The sequence below is a fragment of the Dermacentor albipictus genome, chromosome 9 (assembly GCF_038994185.2).
Source record: "Dermacentor albipictus isolate Rhodes 1998 colony chromosome 9, USDA_Dalb.pri_finalv2, whole genome shotgun sequence".
In the NCBI taxonomy this organism is placed as follows: Eukaryota; Metazoa; Arthropoda; class Arachnida; order Ixodida; family Ixodidae; genus Dermacentor; species Dermacentor albipictus.
In genome coordinates this window covers 34708585-34723149 of record NC_091829.1, presented here as the reverse complement: position 1 = coordinate 34723149, position 14565 = coordinate 34708585, and the positions used below count along the sequence as shown (strand labels likewise).

Genomic DNA, 14565 nt, shown 5'->3' with positions numbered 1-14565 from the left:
TGGAGTTGGTACCGAGCTAGGAAAAACCTTTCTACTTAACCTATATTTCAAGAAATCAAATTTCGAGCTAATCAAGGTTTACTGTATACACTGGTGTTGTCAACGACTGCCAATCTAGGAAGCGCTTCTTCATTCCAGCAATAATACAATATAGGTCCTCCAACACCGAAGAAGAGTTTGAAGTCGCCTATTTTAAACATTCGTGAGTGCAGTTACCAACATGCCTGCCTCTTGACATCACTTTGAAAACTGGAACAACAATGCTGTCACTTCTAAAATGACAGCAAGCTTTTGTGCATTTACTAATGAAGAAGCATGGTTTAGTCACAAATGCAGGTTATGCATGGATGAAAAGCTCCAGAGAAAGTGGCCAACCTGAACAGAAAACTGTTTGTTTATTTTTTGCTTCGCTCTACAGTGGAAAAAATTCTTTCACAGTTGTATGCCAACCTCAGAATCGATTCATAAAAGACAGCAAATCTGTACATGAGAGCTCTCACACCCTTCGAAAGCACTAGGGGTCTGGTTTGCTAACCCACAGCCTTGCTCGAACACAGCATTTTAAAACAGTCATGACTGGCTGTCCTAAGTATCGGCTCCCATGAAAGCTGCATTGCAGTCAGTTTTCACTGCCGCAGCTGTACAAACTCTTAGCTGATGTCCAACACGTAACTGGCATAAGACAAAGTGAGACGACAATTACAAAGAACCTCGTTGATACATTCTTCGCTGTACGTTTTTCCAACAATGTCGCATTTTTGCAGTCCCAACCTAAAACAACATTGACACCTATGTACGTATCATGTTCCTATTTTTAATATGCTGCCATTCTGTCACGTTCCTGAAAGTTATGTTGCATTCGAATGCAGCATTTGCGTAAATTCAGCATTGCAGAGGCAAATGAGGAAGCATGCAATCATTAGTCCCAATAAGTGTGTCCTGGCACAATTGCACGTTTCGCTGGCTCTCCAAAATATAGCCGTATTAAGGCATTTTCACATGGCATAATTTTCAGTCGGCGACACACCGATTTTTGTCGTTCCGCGACCACTGCAACTGTCACAGCTCCCCACGACTAGGTTCCCCAAAGTTGGTTGCGCTGTCACAGAGTCGCAGGGATCGGCACGTGTTCGGGTGGGCCAAAAGTCAACAGCGTCAAAATAGGGGCTTTTCTGCCGACATCTATTTCACGGTGCCTTGTGCAGCATCACCGCATTCCCGGACTAAGCAATTGTAAAAGTACAATGCTATTAAAGATCACAAAGCACACTAATTCTATTTTTAAATACTAGATAACAAAATCAAGAATATGAACAGTTTAAATGTTGTTTTGTTGTGACAATACAAGCGTGAATACCTTTAGAGCAGGGGGCAACCTTGCCCATCACTCCAAAGGAAATAGCGCCCAATAGCGAAATGTGAAAGCTTCTAGTGAAAATTGCTCAGGGCAGCAACAATATTTTTCGCCCCAGTCACTGCACGTGAAACAGCCTTTATACAGCAAGCATATTAGAGGTGGGAAGGGGCAAATATATTGAAACATAATATGTTTCTGATGTTTCTGTGGCAATTTTGGGACCTTCCTCATTGTTACGTTTTCTCGACTGCTATGTTTCTTTTTTCGCGGTCCCTTGAAAAATGTATCAACGGGGTTCTACTGTATAAGTTCTCTATTCGAATGCGATATGTGCAATGTAACTTTTATTTTGTAACTGTTACATTTCAGAACAAATTCAGGACTCTGTCGCACATTGCATTGCATTTACATTTGATATCGACTACACCGTTGCCCACGAAAACAGTTGCGGAACCACCCTTCACAGCTTAACATTCTGGCTCACTTCCCATATATGCCCTGTTGGTAACACATTGTTGTTGCTGTTATGAAACAACATAATATGCTAATACAGTTTCAAATACCCTGTTGGTGACACACTAATGTTTGTGCTATAAAACTGAATGTGATAGGAGTACACTAATACAGCTTTCTAGTAAGCGTCTCTCCGCAATTATCACAGATTGATTTCCAATATTCTCCCTGATTTAGGAGCATGCAATCACAATGTTGCAGTATCACCAAAACTGGCATTAAGTAGGGTTAAGTGCAATATATCATAATATTTATTTAGAAAGCATGCTCAGACTACTACTTTTAACAAGCAATGTCACTTCTAGCATTGTCTACTTTGTGATTTCACTTCAAGTTCATAAACTCTGTAAAAAATTAATGTGGCTGCAAGTCAACTTTACTAGTCCTGCTATCTGCTTTAGTTTTACTGATGGTAAATATGTAAATATGAAAATTGTCGCAATGGTGAGTTGAGGAGTAGCAGTATAATGTACTATTATAAAAATACTTGAACATTCTGGCAATCTTAGCTGTACTGGTCCTTGATCATAGCACTCCATCCCGCTCATTCATGATGAGTCACACAAACAATGCAAGAGTGAATATAGGAACACACATACTATAATATAAAAATACTTGTAAATTGAAGTAATTTCTATTGCACTGGTTCTTGAGTGGAACACCAAATCTCCATCATTTGTGAAGCCATCAAATGTGCTGTATCTTGAGATGGCTTGTAATAGCCTGATAAGGCAGGTACACTTGGAAATCAGTTGCGTGTGTTGGCTCATAAGTTCTACCATGAGGAAGGCCTTCCAAGCTTTCACTGAAGTATCTCAATATGCCACAGGGCAAGTTATTTGAATTCAAAGGTTTAAATATCAACTGCCAACCACAATGAAAAGATTTGTACGTAGGTTGGACGTTACCACAGACTGCAATGTGAAAAGCTGCCCATAGCTTTGGCTGCGATGCATTTAATCATCACTAGCTGGTCCCTCCGTACTTGCACTCAGTAGCAGTTGATACTTATTTAAGTGCACCGAGAGCACTACAAAATGGAATGCCCAAATCTGCTTTAAAGAGGCCACAGCAGTTTAAGGTCTATGCTGAACATAAGGAAGTGTTTCATGCGACTCAATATTCAAAAGAAAAGTTACTTGATGCATATCTTGTGTGACACGTTAAGTCCACATGTCAGAAGTAAATTTTGCCTGAAGACAAATTAAGTGATCCCTCTCATACTGCTCACAGCTGTACAAGCAAATTTGCACGAACTGGCTAGCATATGTCTAGTTGGAATCGGCGACAGCTTACAGGTGTGAGCTGGCTTTGCACAAAGGAAAATGCAACTGTTTTAGAAGTAATGCAAGTGGTGAGGCAAAAGTTGGAAGTTTCTCCAAACACAGGTGAGATGGGTGTTCTCAAGGGTTGACAACTTCACTCCAGTGTCAGTCGCTTCACCGATGATGGTGTTGTACAACCCATCACACCAATGTACAGGCCCGGCCTAGCTTATGTATCAGGTAACAAGCAAAGGTGGAGCAGAGAAGTCGAAAAAATTTTGCCACCATACAAGAGCTGGTGTTATGCATGTTGTTCAGCAGACCTTGCTCCTATAGAAAGACATGACAACCACCTCAACTTATAATACTACTTAAGAAAAAGAAAGCATACTAGTTCAAGGATAAAACATGAAAACCAGCTAGCTTTAGGTAGCTCTTAGGGAAGACACTGCTTTAAAATAAGACATGGAAGTTACGAATAATTTTTTTGAACTAAAAGGCTGACGCCTCCATTGCTATGGTGCATGGCTTGAGACCAAGCCTGTGATGAGAAACAATGCAGCATTTGCCCCTGCGAAGCTCCCGTGTTAGGTCTATTCGATTTGCCCTGCACTGCACGAACTGGTTCTCGCCAGTTTGGTGCTTGAACAGAAGAGCTTGACACGTCGTGCACCATCTGTAAGCGCACAAGATTACTGTGAACTTGTTCCACACAAAAACTTTCACTGAGTGGGATTAATGTCATCTTGCAGATGTTGCACTGCCGAAACTAACAGCGAAGTGTGGGCAAATCAAACAAGCTTACGCATTGCATCATTCTTCCACTGGATTGCACCATTCCACCAAACTAGATCACCGGTGGCAGCAGCATCCTGCGCTTCTGCAATGACGCCACAGAACATAAAGGGGGCAGTTGCGTTTGACATCACACAGAGATACTGCCTTCCCTGAAGGAGGTTTTTCCGATAAGGCAGTTGATGAGCACACTGTGGCCATCGGCATTAAGCCTCTGCGCCTCCTTGAAAATTTCAGCCAGTCGGTCCCTGTCAGGCAGTGACGCTAGCATGCCCTTCGCGCCAAGGCCCTCCACTGACTTGTGGTAGTCTGTGTACTGCAGGAAACAATACCAGAGTTAATCAGGGGGTGCTCTAATCAATCACAGGAATGCTGGCAGGTAGTAAGTTATCCAAGATTACTTCAAGAGCAAGTTGCTCAAAAGTTGTAAGGGCCATCCAAGCTGCAGTACTCACACTCAGCCCGCAAGCGACATTGCTCTTGAACATTTTGACCTGCTCCCTAGAAATCTGCATCCAACATGCATCATTGCCAACCACAGCCATAATTGGAATCTGAAAACAAAGATGTGAATATATCAAGGGGCAATAACACACACAGTTTTAAACTTTACAGGTGTTTCTTTGTCATTCCATTCTCCATCTTTTTCCTAAGCTGGTGCTCCCCAAATACTAACAATCAGGGCTCATATTTCCTCAAATTTTGTTTCTCAGAGCTTTGACCCTTTTTCATTTTTACTATTTACCGTCATCTTTCCGTCCTTTCTCCTGCTTCCCCACACCGATGATTGACATTCAGGTGTCAGCCACGCACTGGACAGTTATGTTGTGGTCAGCAGGCTTTCCTTTTTCTGTCAACCAACCTCTCTCTCTCTCTCATCACTGACTCAAAAAAAGCCACATTCACGCTATCACTGGGATCAGCCGCTTGGCAAGATGGGTGGTAAGGAACAAATAAAATCATAGGAAATGAAGTCTTACAAAATACAGCCTGTGTACAACCAAAATGGTATGCAAAGGCATTTTCAAAGTCCATGAAGCTTTCGAGTTTCAGTTTGCCATTTGGCCATGAAATACAGCACAGCAAATCCAAACAGAGCCTCTGGTGTCATTCAGCTTGAAATAATCAGGTCACATTACTTTGAACTGTCATGCACTCTCTCTAAAAGAGTTCTCAAGTACCGTAGTGCACCAAAGAATGACGCATGAATCAACTAGCAATGACAAGTATGATAAATACATTCAGCACTTTAACCTAGGTATGCATAAATAGTGATAATTCTGGGGAAGGTTGTTCCACTTGTACATGGAGGCTTGCTGCATAATTCAACTGACCTTGTGCCTCACGAAGGTGTCAAACTCCAGCATGGAGTAACCAAGAGAGCCATCTCCATATATGATCACCACCAAAGCTTCGGGATGGCAAAGCTTTGCGCCCAGGGCAAAGCCCCCACCAACACCCAGTGTCCCGAAAGCACCGGGATCTAGCCACTTCAGTGGCCCACTCGGCCTGTAAAAGAATAAAAGTATGCCTACGATCACATGTTCAAATGATTCATTTCACCTTTCATTCTTTTCGCCATTGCTTACTAGCTAAGACGGGGCTCGAATGCTGCCATGCCGTCGTCACTGAGATCGGCCACTTGGTGCGCCCATGACAAGTAATGAACAGTGAAAAACGAGATGAAACGATACAAAATACGGGCCTTAGCTTGAATTTTTTGTCAGAACTACCCTTAATTTAGCATCAATATCGAGTTCTGCTCAGAAGTGAAAATACAGGCATCAATGTTGCACCCGAATATTGGGAGAGAAATGTGTACAGCAGCATTGGGAACATCATTCTAAAAGTAAAGAGTTATAACCATGGTGCTTCACATCTCTAACCACAATCAGGCTGTGAGACACATTTTAGTAATGGCTCCAGATTGATACTGACCACCTGGGGTGCTGTAATATGCACCCAATGCATAATATGTAAAAGACTTCGCATTCCGCCCCCATTGGGTGCACCTGAACCTGGCAGCTGCTTTAGCATTAGTATATTAGTATGTTTGCTTTGCAGTGTGGTGTTTGAGCGCTCTAGGTAAGAGTAGTGCACTGTACACATTCATGTTAACGTGTTCATGATTCGGAACAAATGCATTGGTTAACTCGACTAGGTAGTTACTCCCTTTTATAAGACATCACACAATACACAATGCAATGCAATGTTTAACAACACTTCTTAAATGCTTCAGGCACATTTTAGACACAACACATTCAGTAGGTCTTTGCCCACCTGAGGATGTAGGCCGCCGTTCCCACAAAGTCGCCGCCATCAGCAACCAGGATCGTGTCATCCGGCAGAGCTGCCTCCAGTTCACTAAGAACCTTCAATGGGCTCAAATGCTTGTCAGCTGGCACCTCTACCATGGCCCTGTAATTGTAATGCAATGCCTTTGAACCAAACCCATCAGACCTTCTGCTGCACGAGAAAAAAAAAAAAAAACGCTCCTAGTGATAAGGTTATAGAGCTTAGCACAGCTTGTCAGTCCAGCATGAAGAGATTCCAGTTGGGACGCATTCAAGAGATTATAAAGGTTTAGCTGCCACCGCTGCTTTTTTGAACACATAACCTACACATAACATTAAAAACTCATGCAGGTCCCATGCACTGTGGGAATCTGTGTAAGAGAAGCGTTGGTAAGCTGGCAAGACAAAACGGCGCATCTCAATAAGAGATGCGCAGCAGACTACAGTCATGAACATGCCTCGCAACTGTTAGCCAAGGCGGCGTAGAAGCACAACACCAAGCCACTACCACCGGCAGCATTTCAACCCTCAGACACAAAGCTTTTGGGCAAAAGCATATTCGTCTAATGGAAACTGGTGTGTGCATATGCTTTTGCGCGAACATGCCCTCATGCACACATGCTAAGAGATATGGCACACTCGCCAATCATCCGAAAGAGCTAATCGAAGTCGGCGCAGGAGAGGCGACTGCAGCTCTGGCCTAATGGTTCGAGGATCGGGCTGTTGTGCTGCGAGACGAATGTTCAATCCCACTATCAAAAACGTAATTCATCGATTTTCTGTGCGAGCTATTCGGCAAGACAGCGACACCCAGGAGCACCAGCCACAATTGGAAAAGTCCGGCAGGGTTTGCTAAAAAAAAAAAAAAGTTATGCTTTAAAAGTGCAAAATGATGATGCAAGTATACATGAATTTTGATCTTTAGGTGAGGCTACCTGCTCCTCACTGCCGTGGAGCAAACCTGAAGGCAAAAGCCGCATATGGATGCAGACACGCCGCGCTCCAAAAGAAAGTAGTAGTGAAAGCGGCAACAACTGACAGAAAGAACAAACTTTTATTCTGAGCAAGCGCAGTGTGTGCTCTGGGGCTGTGATTTGAGCCACCAACTGCGCTGGCTTGCTCTTCTAAAGGTTTGATTACTTTGGTATGCTGTTATCTAGGCAGACTGCATACAGGCAATACGTTTCCTTTTTTTTTTTCTTTTTTTATCTGGCAAGAGTTGTTATAACTGGATGTATGATTCATGTGCAATGCAGGCTATATGCATGGAAATACAGTATTCAATTATTCTTGTTTCCTCAATAACTATTGCTACTAATTCCATTTTAAGAAAGCAGTAAATTAAATTTTGGCAAGCGAATCTTCCTTGTATTTTTCGTATGGCTATAGGCAGCACTTCCTGCACTACAGCACAATATAGATAATTTGGCACCTTTCTCACCACATAATTACTGTGTGCGTATAAATACTAGCCCATCAGAGGTTGATGGCCTCAAGAAAAGTTACTAGAGAGAGCTTACAGAGGTAGTAGAAAGAAACAATGGAGAGTGACATATTGTAAAAATATTTCATTTATGGGCTGTCAGTCTGCCATACTCTAACGTTATAAATTTGCATAACTGAAGTGACAGCTTCCTGAAGACTCAACAAAGCTGATTAAAACACCTTGCTCACTTTACATCATTTTCTCAAAGAAATACTTGACCTTAAATCCCACTCTAAAAATAACTCAAGAAACTTTTTTTTGTATTTGCAATAGAGATTTGGGATTCACCGAATTATACTTTTTCATACAGATTTCAAATATGTCATTAGTTTTTGTGTAGCTGCGATGGTTCTAGAGTTATGTCCTGCAAAACAGCAAAATATTGTCATTTCGTGGGCACTTTATTGTTTTATATATATATATATATATATATATATATATATATATATATATATATATATATATATATATATATTTTTTTTTTCAAAAAGCATTGCGCAGAAGCTTATTTAACTCTTTGTAGACCACAAAGTGAGAATATCTAGCCAAACAGTGTGTACAATTGCTGGAACTATGAAAAAAAAATGAGGGCTCTTCAACTTATTTATTTTTTTCCACAATCCCATGAAAATAACCCTGTGCACTTCAATTGTCCTATACCAACAAAATTTTGCATACATACTCTTGAAGATATGCACAATGCTGGTATCTACTTGAAATTGCAATATCTCCCGGCAGTAATGAACTGTGAAAAAAGAATTCTTTTGAAATATCCTAAAATTTTTTGTGTGTAGTTCCTGCAAATGTACACACTGTTTGACTGGATATCGGAACTTTTCGATCTACAAAGAGCTGAATAAGCTACAGTCTGTTGCTTTTTGCTAAAAATTTGTACAGAAAGAACTGCTCACAAAGATGACTATAGGCTGTTACTGTCCATCACATTACTTGAGAACTTTAACAGCTACATAAAAACTAATGATATATTTGAAATGGGCATCAAATCCTCAATAGTTCGATGGATTTTGAAACCTCTAGTACAAGTAATAAATAAAAAGTCGTTTTGGGGAGCGTCTCCTCGATTAGTGAAGGTACACTAAACGAAAATATTCAGCCATGCTAGATTGAAAGACCGGGCTTCTCTAAAAATGAATTTGCCATTTGCAGTCAGGACATAGCTTTTGTAAGTGAGAAAATTTTGAAAATGGAAAACTGGAGCAACGTCTGAGTGAGTACCTCTCATGGCACGTCATCAATGGCAGACTGGCAGAAAGCGACAAAGAGGAAAGTTATGTGGGAATCGCATCAACTCATCCGTTCTGGAGCAGGCAATTTAAATTGAAGAGCAGCAGCAAGACATTCGAGCAGACAAACTCGTATATTGGCACACAGGAATCGATTATACAATTCTAGATGAATAATCTGTTGATCTAACTTGGCTCAGCATTTTCCTTTGGTGCACTTTTAAACAGTGTAACAGTATTAATGTAACATGAAGAAAAAGCCCAGGAACCCATACGAACAAGCAAGTTCGGGTTCACAGCTTACTTGTTCTTCTCCTCTTTGGCATTGTCCATGTCTCGCAGTGTCTGAATCCAAGCCAGATCGCATTTGAAGTCAGGGAGGGCTTTAGCCAAGGAAGCCATAAACGATCCAACATCGGCCTCGACTGCTACTGTTGGCTTCCAGAATGCATCCGAGTTCTGGTTGAAGAAAGAAAAAATCAATCACGTTTTAAGGACACTAGCAGCAATAATCATACCTTTAAACCTTCAAGCACCACTTTGGCTATGCCCCAAGAGTTAAAAAAGAAAAAAGGCCAGAAATTATTTTTGAGCCACTCAGAGCCTTTCATTGTGCACTAGAACCTGAGTGCACATATTCTTATATAACGAATACCGCAGGACATGGATCACATGTCTACTTATGCTTAGAACATAAAAGGTTGCTGCTTAATGTGCAGAAATGTACTAATTGTAAGAGATTAAGAAGTTTAAAATGTTGCCGTTCATACAAGCAACAGGAAGAGCACATTATCATGAACAAGACAATTAATGGACAAACACCGAAAATGCAATTCTCACTGATGAACCTTTTATAACGGCACACGTAATATTCCCATACATAGAATTATGCAACTTTCTCGGTACAATCTATTATAACAGTTCTAACAATGAAAAAAAGAAAAACTTTGTCATCATAATCATCTGCTTCTGATTCCTTTGAAGTATATATACACTGCTGCAAAAGCCACAGACTATACATGAGTGAATGAGTAAAACATGTCTGATTGCTTTCAAAATAGCAAAGGACAGCAGTGACATGGCTGCAGAGGTGTCATGCATGTGAGGTTCACCTGATTTGCAAAGCAGGCGACGAGCAAACATGTTCTTACAGCAATCCCAGAGAAAGTTAGAAAGCTGGCAGTAATTTAGGAGCAGTGGCGACTGCTATTATTTTTCACGTCACAAAGGATTATGCGAACTAATGTTAATCAAGGCCTCTCATTAAATCTCAATGAGGTCACACACAAAAGAACACAAATATCACAAGCTTTTACATATTTGTCTTCTTACCTTGTAAAGTTGAGACTTGTTTCTATTAACAGCAATGATCTTTGACTTGCGGCTCAATACACGACCGTACGACAGACGAAAATCACACACTGAGCCTGCGACAAGTCAAGAAAAATGTTGGTATGGTGATGTCCCTCTGTGGACTGGCGCAAAAATGCACCAAAGCAGAAATTTCTTTCCAACTTAACTCCTAGTTTCTCATTCAAATACACATGCAACACGAACTGTCTCACTAGACAGTCACTGGAGCAATCCGACGTAAGCTTATTGCACTTATAAAGTCTACTGAATGATGGACACAAACCTTTCATTTAGGTGTCAGTCTTTTCATTTACCTGGCCATAAGTTAGCAAAACACAAAAAAGAAAAATAGAAGCTTTGAGTTTACAACTAAGTAAGTCCACACCAATATAGAGATTTAGACTCATCTATGCTACATCTGCTACAGCATGTGAAATGGTAACCTCTACTTACTTGAGCTTCTTACAAGTCGTACGCCTACTTTACTATAATTTATTATTATTGTTATTATTTGTTGACAGTAGTGTCACAAGATAACAAAACACAGGCTGCACTGCACCTATGCAAGGCTAAGTCACAGCCTAATATGGCAACCACGGAGCACAGTTCTTTGATGTCACAGAAAACGCCGCCACTTTACCGAAACACCAAAGAGGCATTGCACAAGATCCTACCTGCCAGGATGACCACATCTGCCTGGGCCAAAGCGTCCCTGCGGCAGTGGCGCATCTGGAGCTCGCTGTGCCGACCCAGCAGGCCACGGGCCATGCCACCAAGGAAGCAAGGAATGCCCAGTTTCTGCACAAAGCAGCATTAGTGCACTATAGTGCTTTTCAAGAGCAATAGGCAGTTCATGTAGCAAATCACAGTTTCCGATTTCCCAGATCCTCCAGGTTTTCCACAAATACTTGAACATCATCATCCTCATCAACCTGGCTATGCCCACTGCAGGGCAAAGGCCTCTCCCATACTTCTCCAACTACCCCGGTCATGCGCTAATTGTGGCCATGTTGTCCCTGCAAACTTCTTAATCTCATCCGCCCACCTAACTTTCTGCCGCCCCCTGCTGCGCTTCCCTTCTGTTGGAATCCAGTCCATAACCCTTAATCTTGCCATCCTATGGTCACTGCAGCGCACCTTGCCAAGCACGTCCACATCTTGTATGATGCCAGTGTTAGCGCAGAGTATGAAGTCTATTTCATTTCTAGTCTTGCCATTTGGGGTCTTCCACGTCCACTTTCACTCATCCCGCTTGCGGAAGAAGGTATTCATTATCGCAAAAATATTGTTGAAGTATTCATTGTTCAAGTATTCATTCAGTATTCGTTTGCGGATAATGAATACTTGAACAATATTTCTATAACTGAAAAAAAAAATTGCAGACTTTGTGGCCATGGACTCTAACAAGGGTCTTGCAGAGCATTTTTATGCATATACTCAGTTATACTGCCTCGTTTCTGACGTATTCCATGCGCAATCACATTCCCGTCAATAGTTTCAGAAGAAACTTCCTTTCATGCCAAGTAGGACAAAACTAATTGGAGCACCAACATACCTTGTAGCACATTTTGTTGACAGAAATCTCAAAACCAAGGCTGGTATTGAAATTTCTGCCAAAGGAACACATCTCATTAATACCTGACTCCGATCCCCCAACAGCAATATGTAACCTTAAATTAGTAATTATAAAGTTGAGAAGTAAAACTCCTGATTAGTTCACAGAACTTTATCTGTCATGGAAGTAATGACCTCTTCAAGTAAGAAAAAGACGGTAAGACAGACAGCTTAACAGTAACGTAGGTACTCAACATACTGTGACATGAAGGAGTACTGTGAATAAATAGTGACATGCCATAACATGACATATGAAGACACCATAGAAAAATCAGGGCCCTCACCTCCAGGGCTGCCCTCAGTTCTTGCACAGGTAAGGGGGGCAATGTCGCCTGGCTGCCGACAATGCAGACAGGTCGCTTGGCACGTGAGATAATCTCCGCACACTGCTGGACTGCGCGAGAATAATCAAACGCATTATTATGTTGCAGTGACAGAAAAGAACAAGAAACACTTCTAAGGGTGCAAGTTATAAATCTAATTCTTTATAGTTCAAACATGTACCCGCAAAAGGCAAGCAACAAATGCAAATTACGATGGCAGCAGGCATGGTTGTGGGTCATCAAGTCTAATGTCAAGAGTCGAGTACATTTCAGAGTAATTGCTGGTGTTCACGTGCATTTGAGAATGTATAATGCTATTCACGTTGTGCATGCTATCTGATTAGACATGTTTTCTTTGCTGTAGAATGAGTAACAACGTTCAAGACATTTCAGACAAAGTACTAGTAATGTCTTGAGCCAAGCGAAAACTTGATAACAGTGACAATCCAGTGGAGAGAGTCAACAGCAAAATGTAAAACAGTGTGTACGTGGCAGTATTAACCAACCTTATCATTTGTTTTCAATTATTTATATCACCTAAAGGCCCACAATGGCATTACATAAGCTGTGGTATTAAGAATATATAGTATAAGTGAAGCTTGGTTTCTCGGGTACAAACTCATAAATGTTAAAAAAGGCTGAAAGACTTCCGCTTAGCAAGTCTTGTATAAACAGAAAGATAGTGAAGTTTTCACATTTATTTATTTGCCTGCTCTGTAAAATCGGGCTCTAATAACAGAGCTGCAATTGGCTACTGATAACAGAGATGTGATGTCCCCTTGTAGTCTGCTTGCTGTCTTAGCTCTAAGATATTCAAAATATCCACACACTTTTATTTGCTCCATAAAGATTGCCCTCACGCTTTGTGCTGGCTACTTGCCTTCAGATGGTCTTGCCAAGGGAATGCTGACAGGCAGAGGTGAAACATCTCTGGGCAGGAACGCACCAGCAAAGACATTGTGCATGTAGTAATCCAGGTATCTGGAAATTATGGAAGAGAGCAAGAAGATGTGCAGCGGGGAACGATGTTCAATAGTGAATAGAGCAGTGTTCAAAACTCTCAATGTTGAACATTTTGGACTGAACTCAAGCATGTATAAAGAGACAGATTCTTCAACAATAGAGCTACTCAAGTATGAATGAGTGAAGTTTGAAGCCACCGTCCAGCAGTAATCATTGTGTACCAATTAAGTGTTCCATTTCATGTTCAGAAGGCTATTACAAGAGTGAGCAAGCTTGAAAACAAAACTGTTCTTGACAGGAAAGCAACATAAATAAGGTAGATGGGGCTGAGGATAACCACTGATAGCACAGTTTGACAAAAACAATGCTGCAGCCCAGAGCAGACTTCTGATTATCATTCATGTACCTACAGAGAGTATGAGATTACGGGAAGGTAGTATAGAGGCCCACGATTGAAACAGATTTATTGCAAGTGCCAGTGAAACATACAGATTGGTATAATGCAAGGATTCCTTTCACTCTATTCCATTCTTTTCTAATCATGCACCAGCCATTTTATTGCGACAGAAATTACAGTAAACTGTTGTAGCCGCCGTTCCCTGCTGCAGACAGCACAATGTGGACATGGCGTTTTTCAACAGCATCCGGTGTCGCCCACCAGCTCGAATTCGTTTCGGTTTCACGTCTTTCTCTTACAACACCACCCAATAGGAAAACAACAAAATGCGTCTCGTGCCGCTGGAGCACCACCAGCTCGATGCGCATCAGTGCCTCGTGCTGCAACAATCTGCGCGACGCTTAGTATTACGTAGATGTCAACAATATTTAAGTCAAATTTTTTAGTTACTGCAGATCCTACGTTTTCCCGGTTAGAACATTTTTCCTTGCAGCTTTTTCCAAAACGTATGAACGAAGTTCTACTGCATTTTGCGACTGGGCACAAGCGGAACTGACCATCGCGGCTCAATCTTGCAAGCGAAAGGGGGGAAAGTGGGGAGGCAGTGCAAGAGGGGGGGTGCTTCTACTCCACCAGAGTCTGCGTACTTTGCGCAGCGGCAGACGGTCACGCGCGCTGTATGCTGAAAGCGATTTGCAGACGGCTGATAGCTTAGTGCATGCTGTTTTCTCACCGCTGTTTGCATTAAGCGAAAGACAGCACGGAGGTCACTTTGCTCACTGCTCCTGCAGCACTTGCTCACACCAGAGTTTTGACAGCGAGTGTGCGTGGTCATCGACTGTGATGAGTTCATGCTTGCCTGTGCGCACTGACACCATGCTTGTTCATTCAGTTAGTAAGCGAACGTTTACAAGTTTATACAGCCGATATAACTACTATCCTTACTTAGTACAGCTGCCTA

At 41.7% G+C, this 14565-nt stretch overlaps 1 protein-coding gene across 3 annotated transcripts in view; it reads right to left on the bottom strand.

Moving 5' to 3' along the window:
- Positions 1-376: 376 nt before the first annotated feature.
- Positions 377-14565, bottom strand: part of LOC135906517 (2-hydroxyacyl-CoA lyase 2-like) — a 28707-nt gene continuing 14518 nt past the window's right edge. For all 3 annotated transcript variants that reach the window (XM_065437949.1, XM_065437950.2, XM_065437948.2), the window contains 9 exons: positions 13125-13225; positions 12206-12315; positions 10982-11105; positions 10287-10381; positions 9259-9413; positions 6211-6348; positions 5265-5439; positions 4386-4484; positions 377-4246 (listed from right to left, as the gene is read on the bottom strand). In XM_065437949.1, coding sequence (XP_065294021.1) covers positions 4061-4246; positions 4386-4484; positions 5265-5439; positions 6211-6348; positions 9259-9413; positions 10287-10381; positions 10982-11105; positions 12206-12315; positions 13125-13225 — 1183 coding nt within the window. In that variant the 3' untranslated portion in view covers positions 377-4060. The remainder of the gene's footprint in view (positions 4247-4385; positions 4485-5264; positions 5440-6210; positions 6349-9258; positions 9414-10286; positions 10382-10981; positions 11106-12205; positions 12316-13124; positions 13226-14565) is intronic.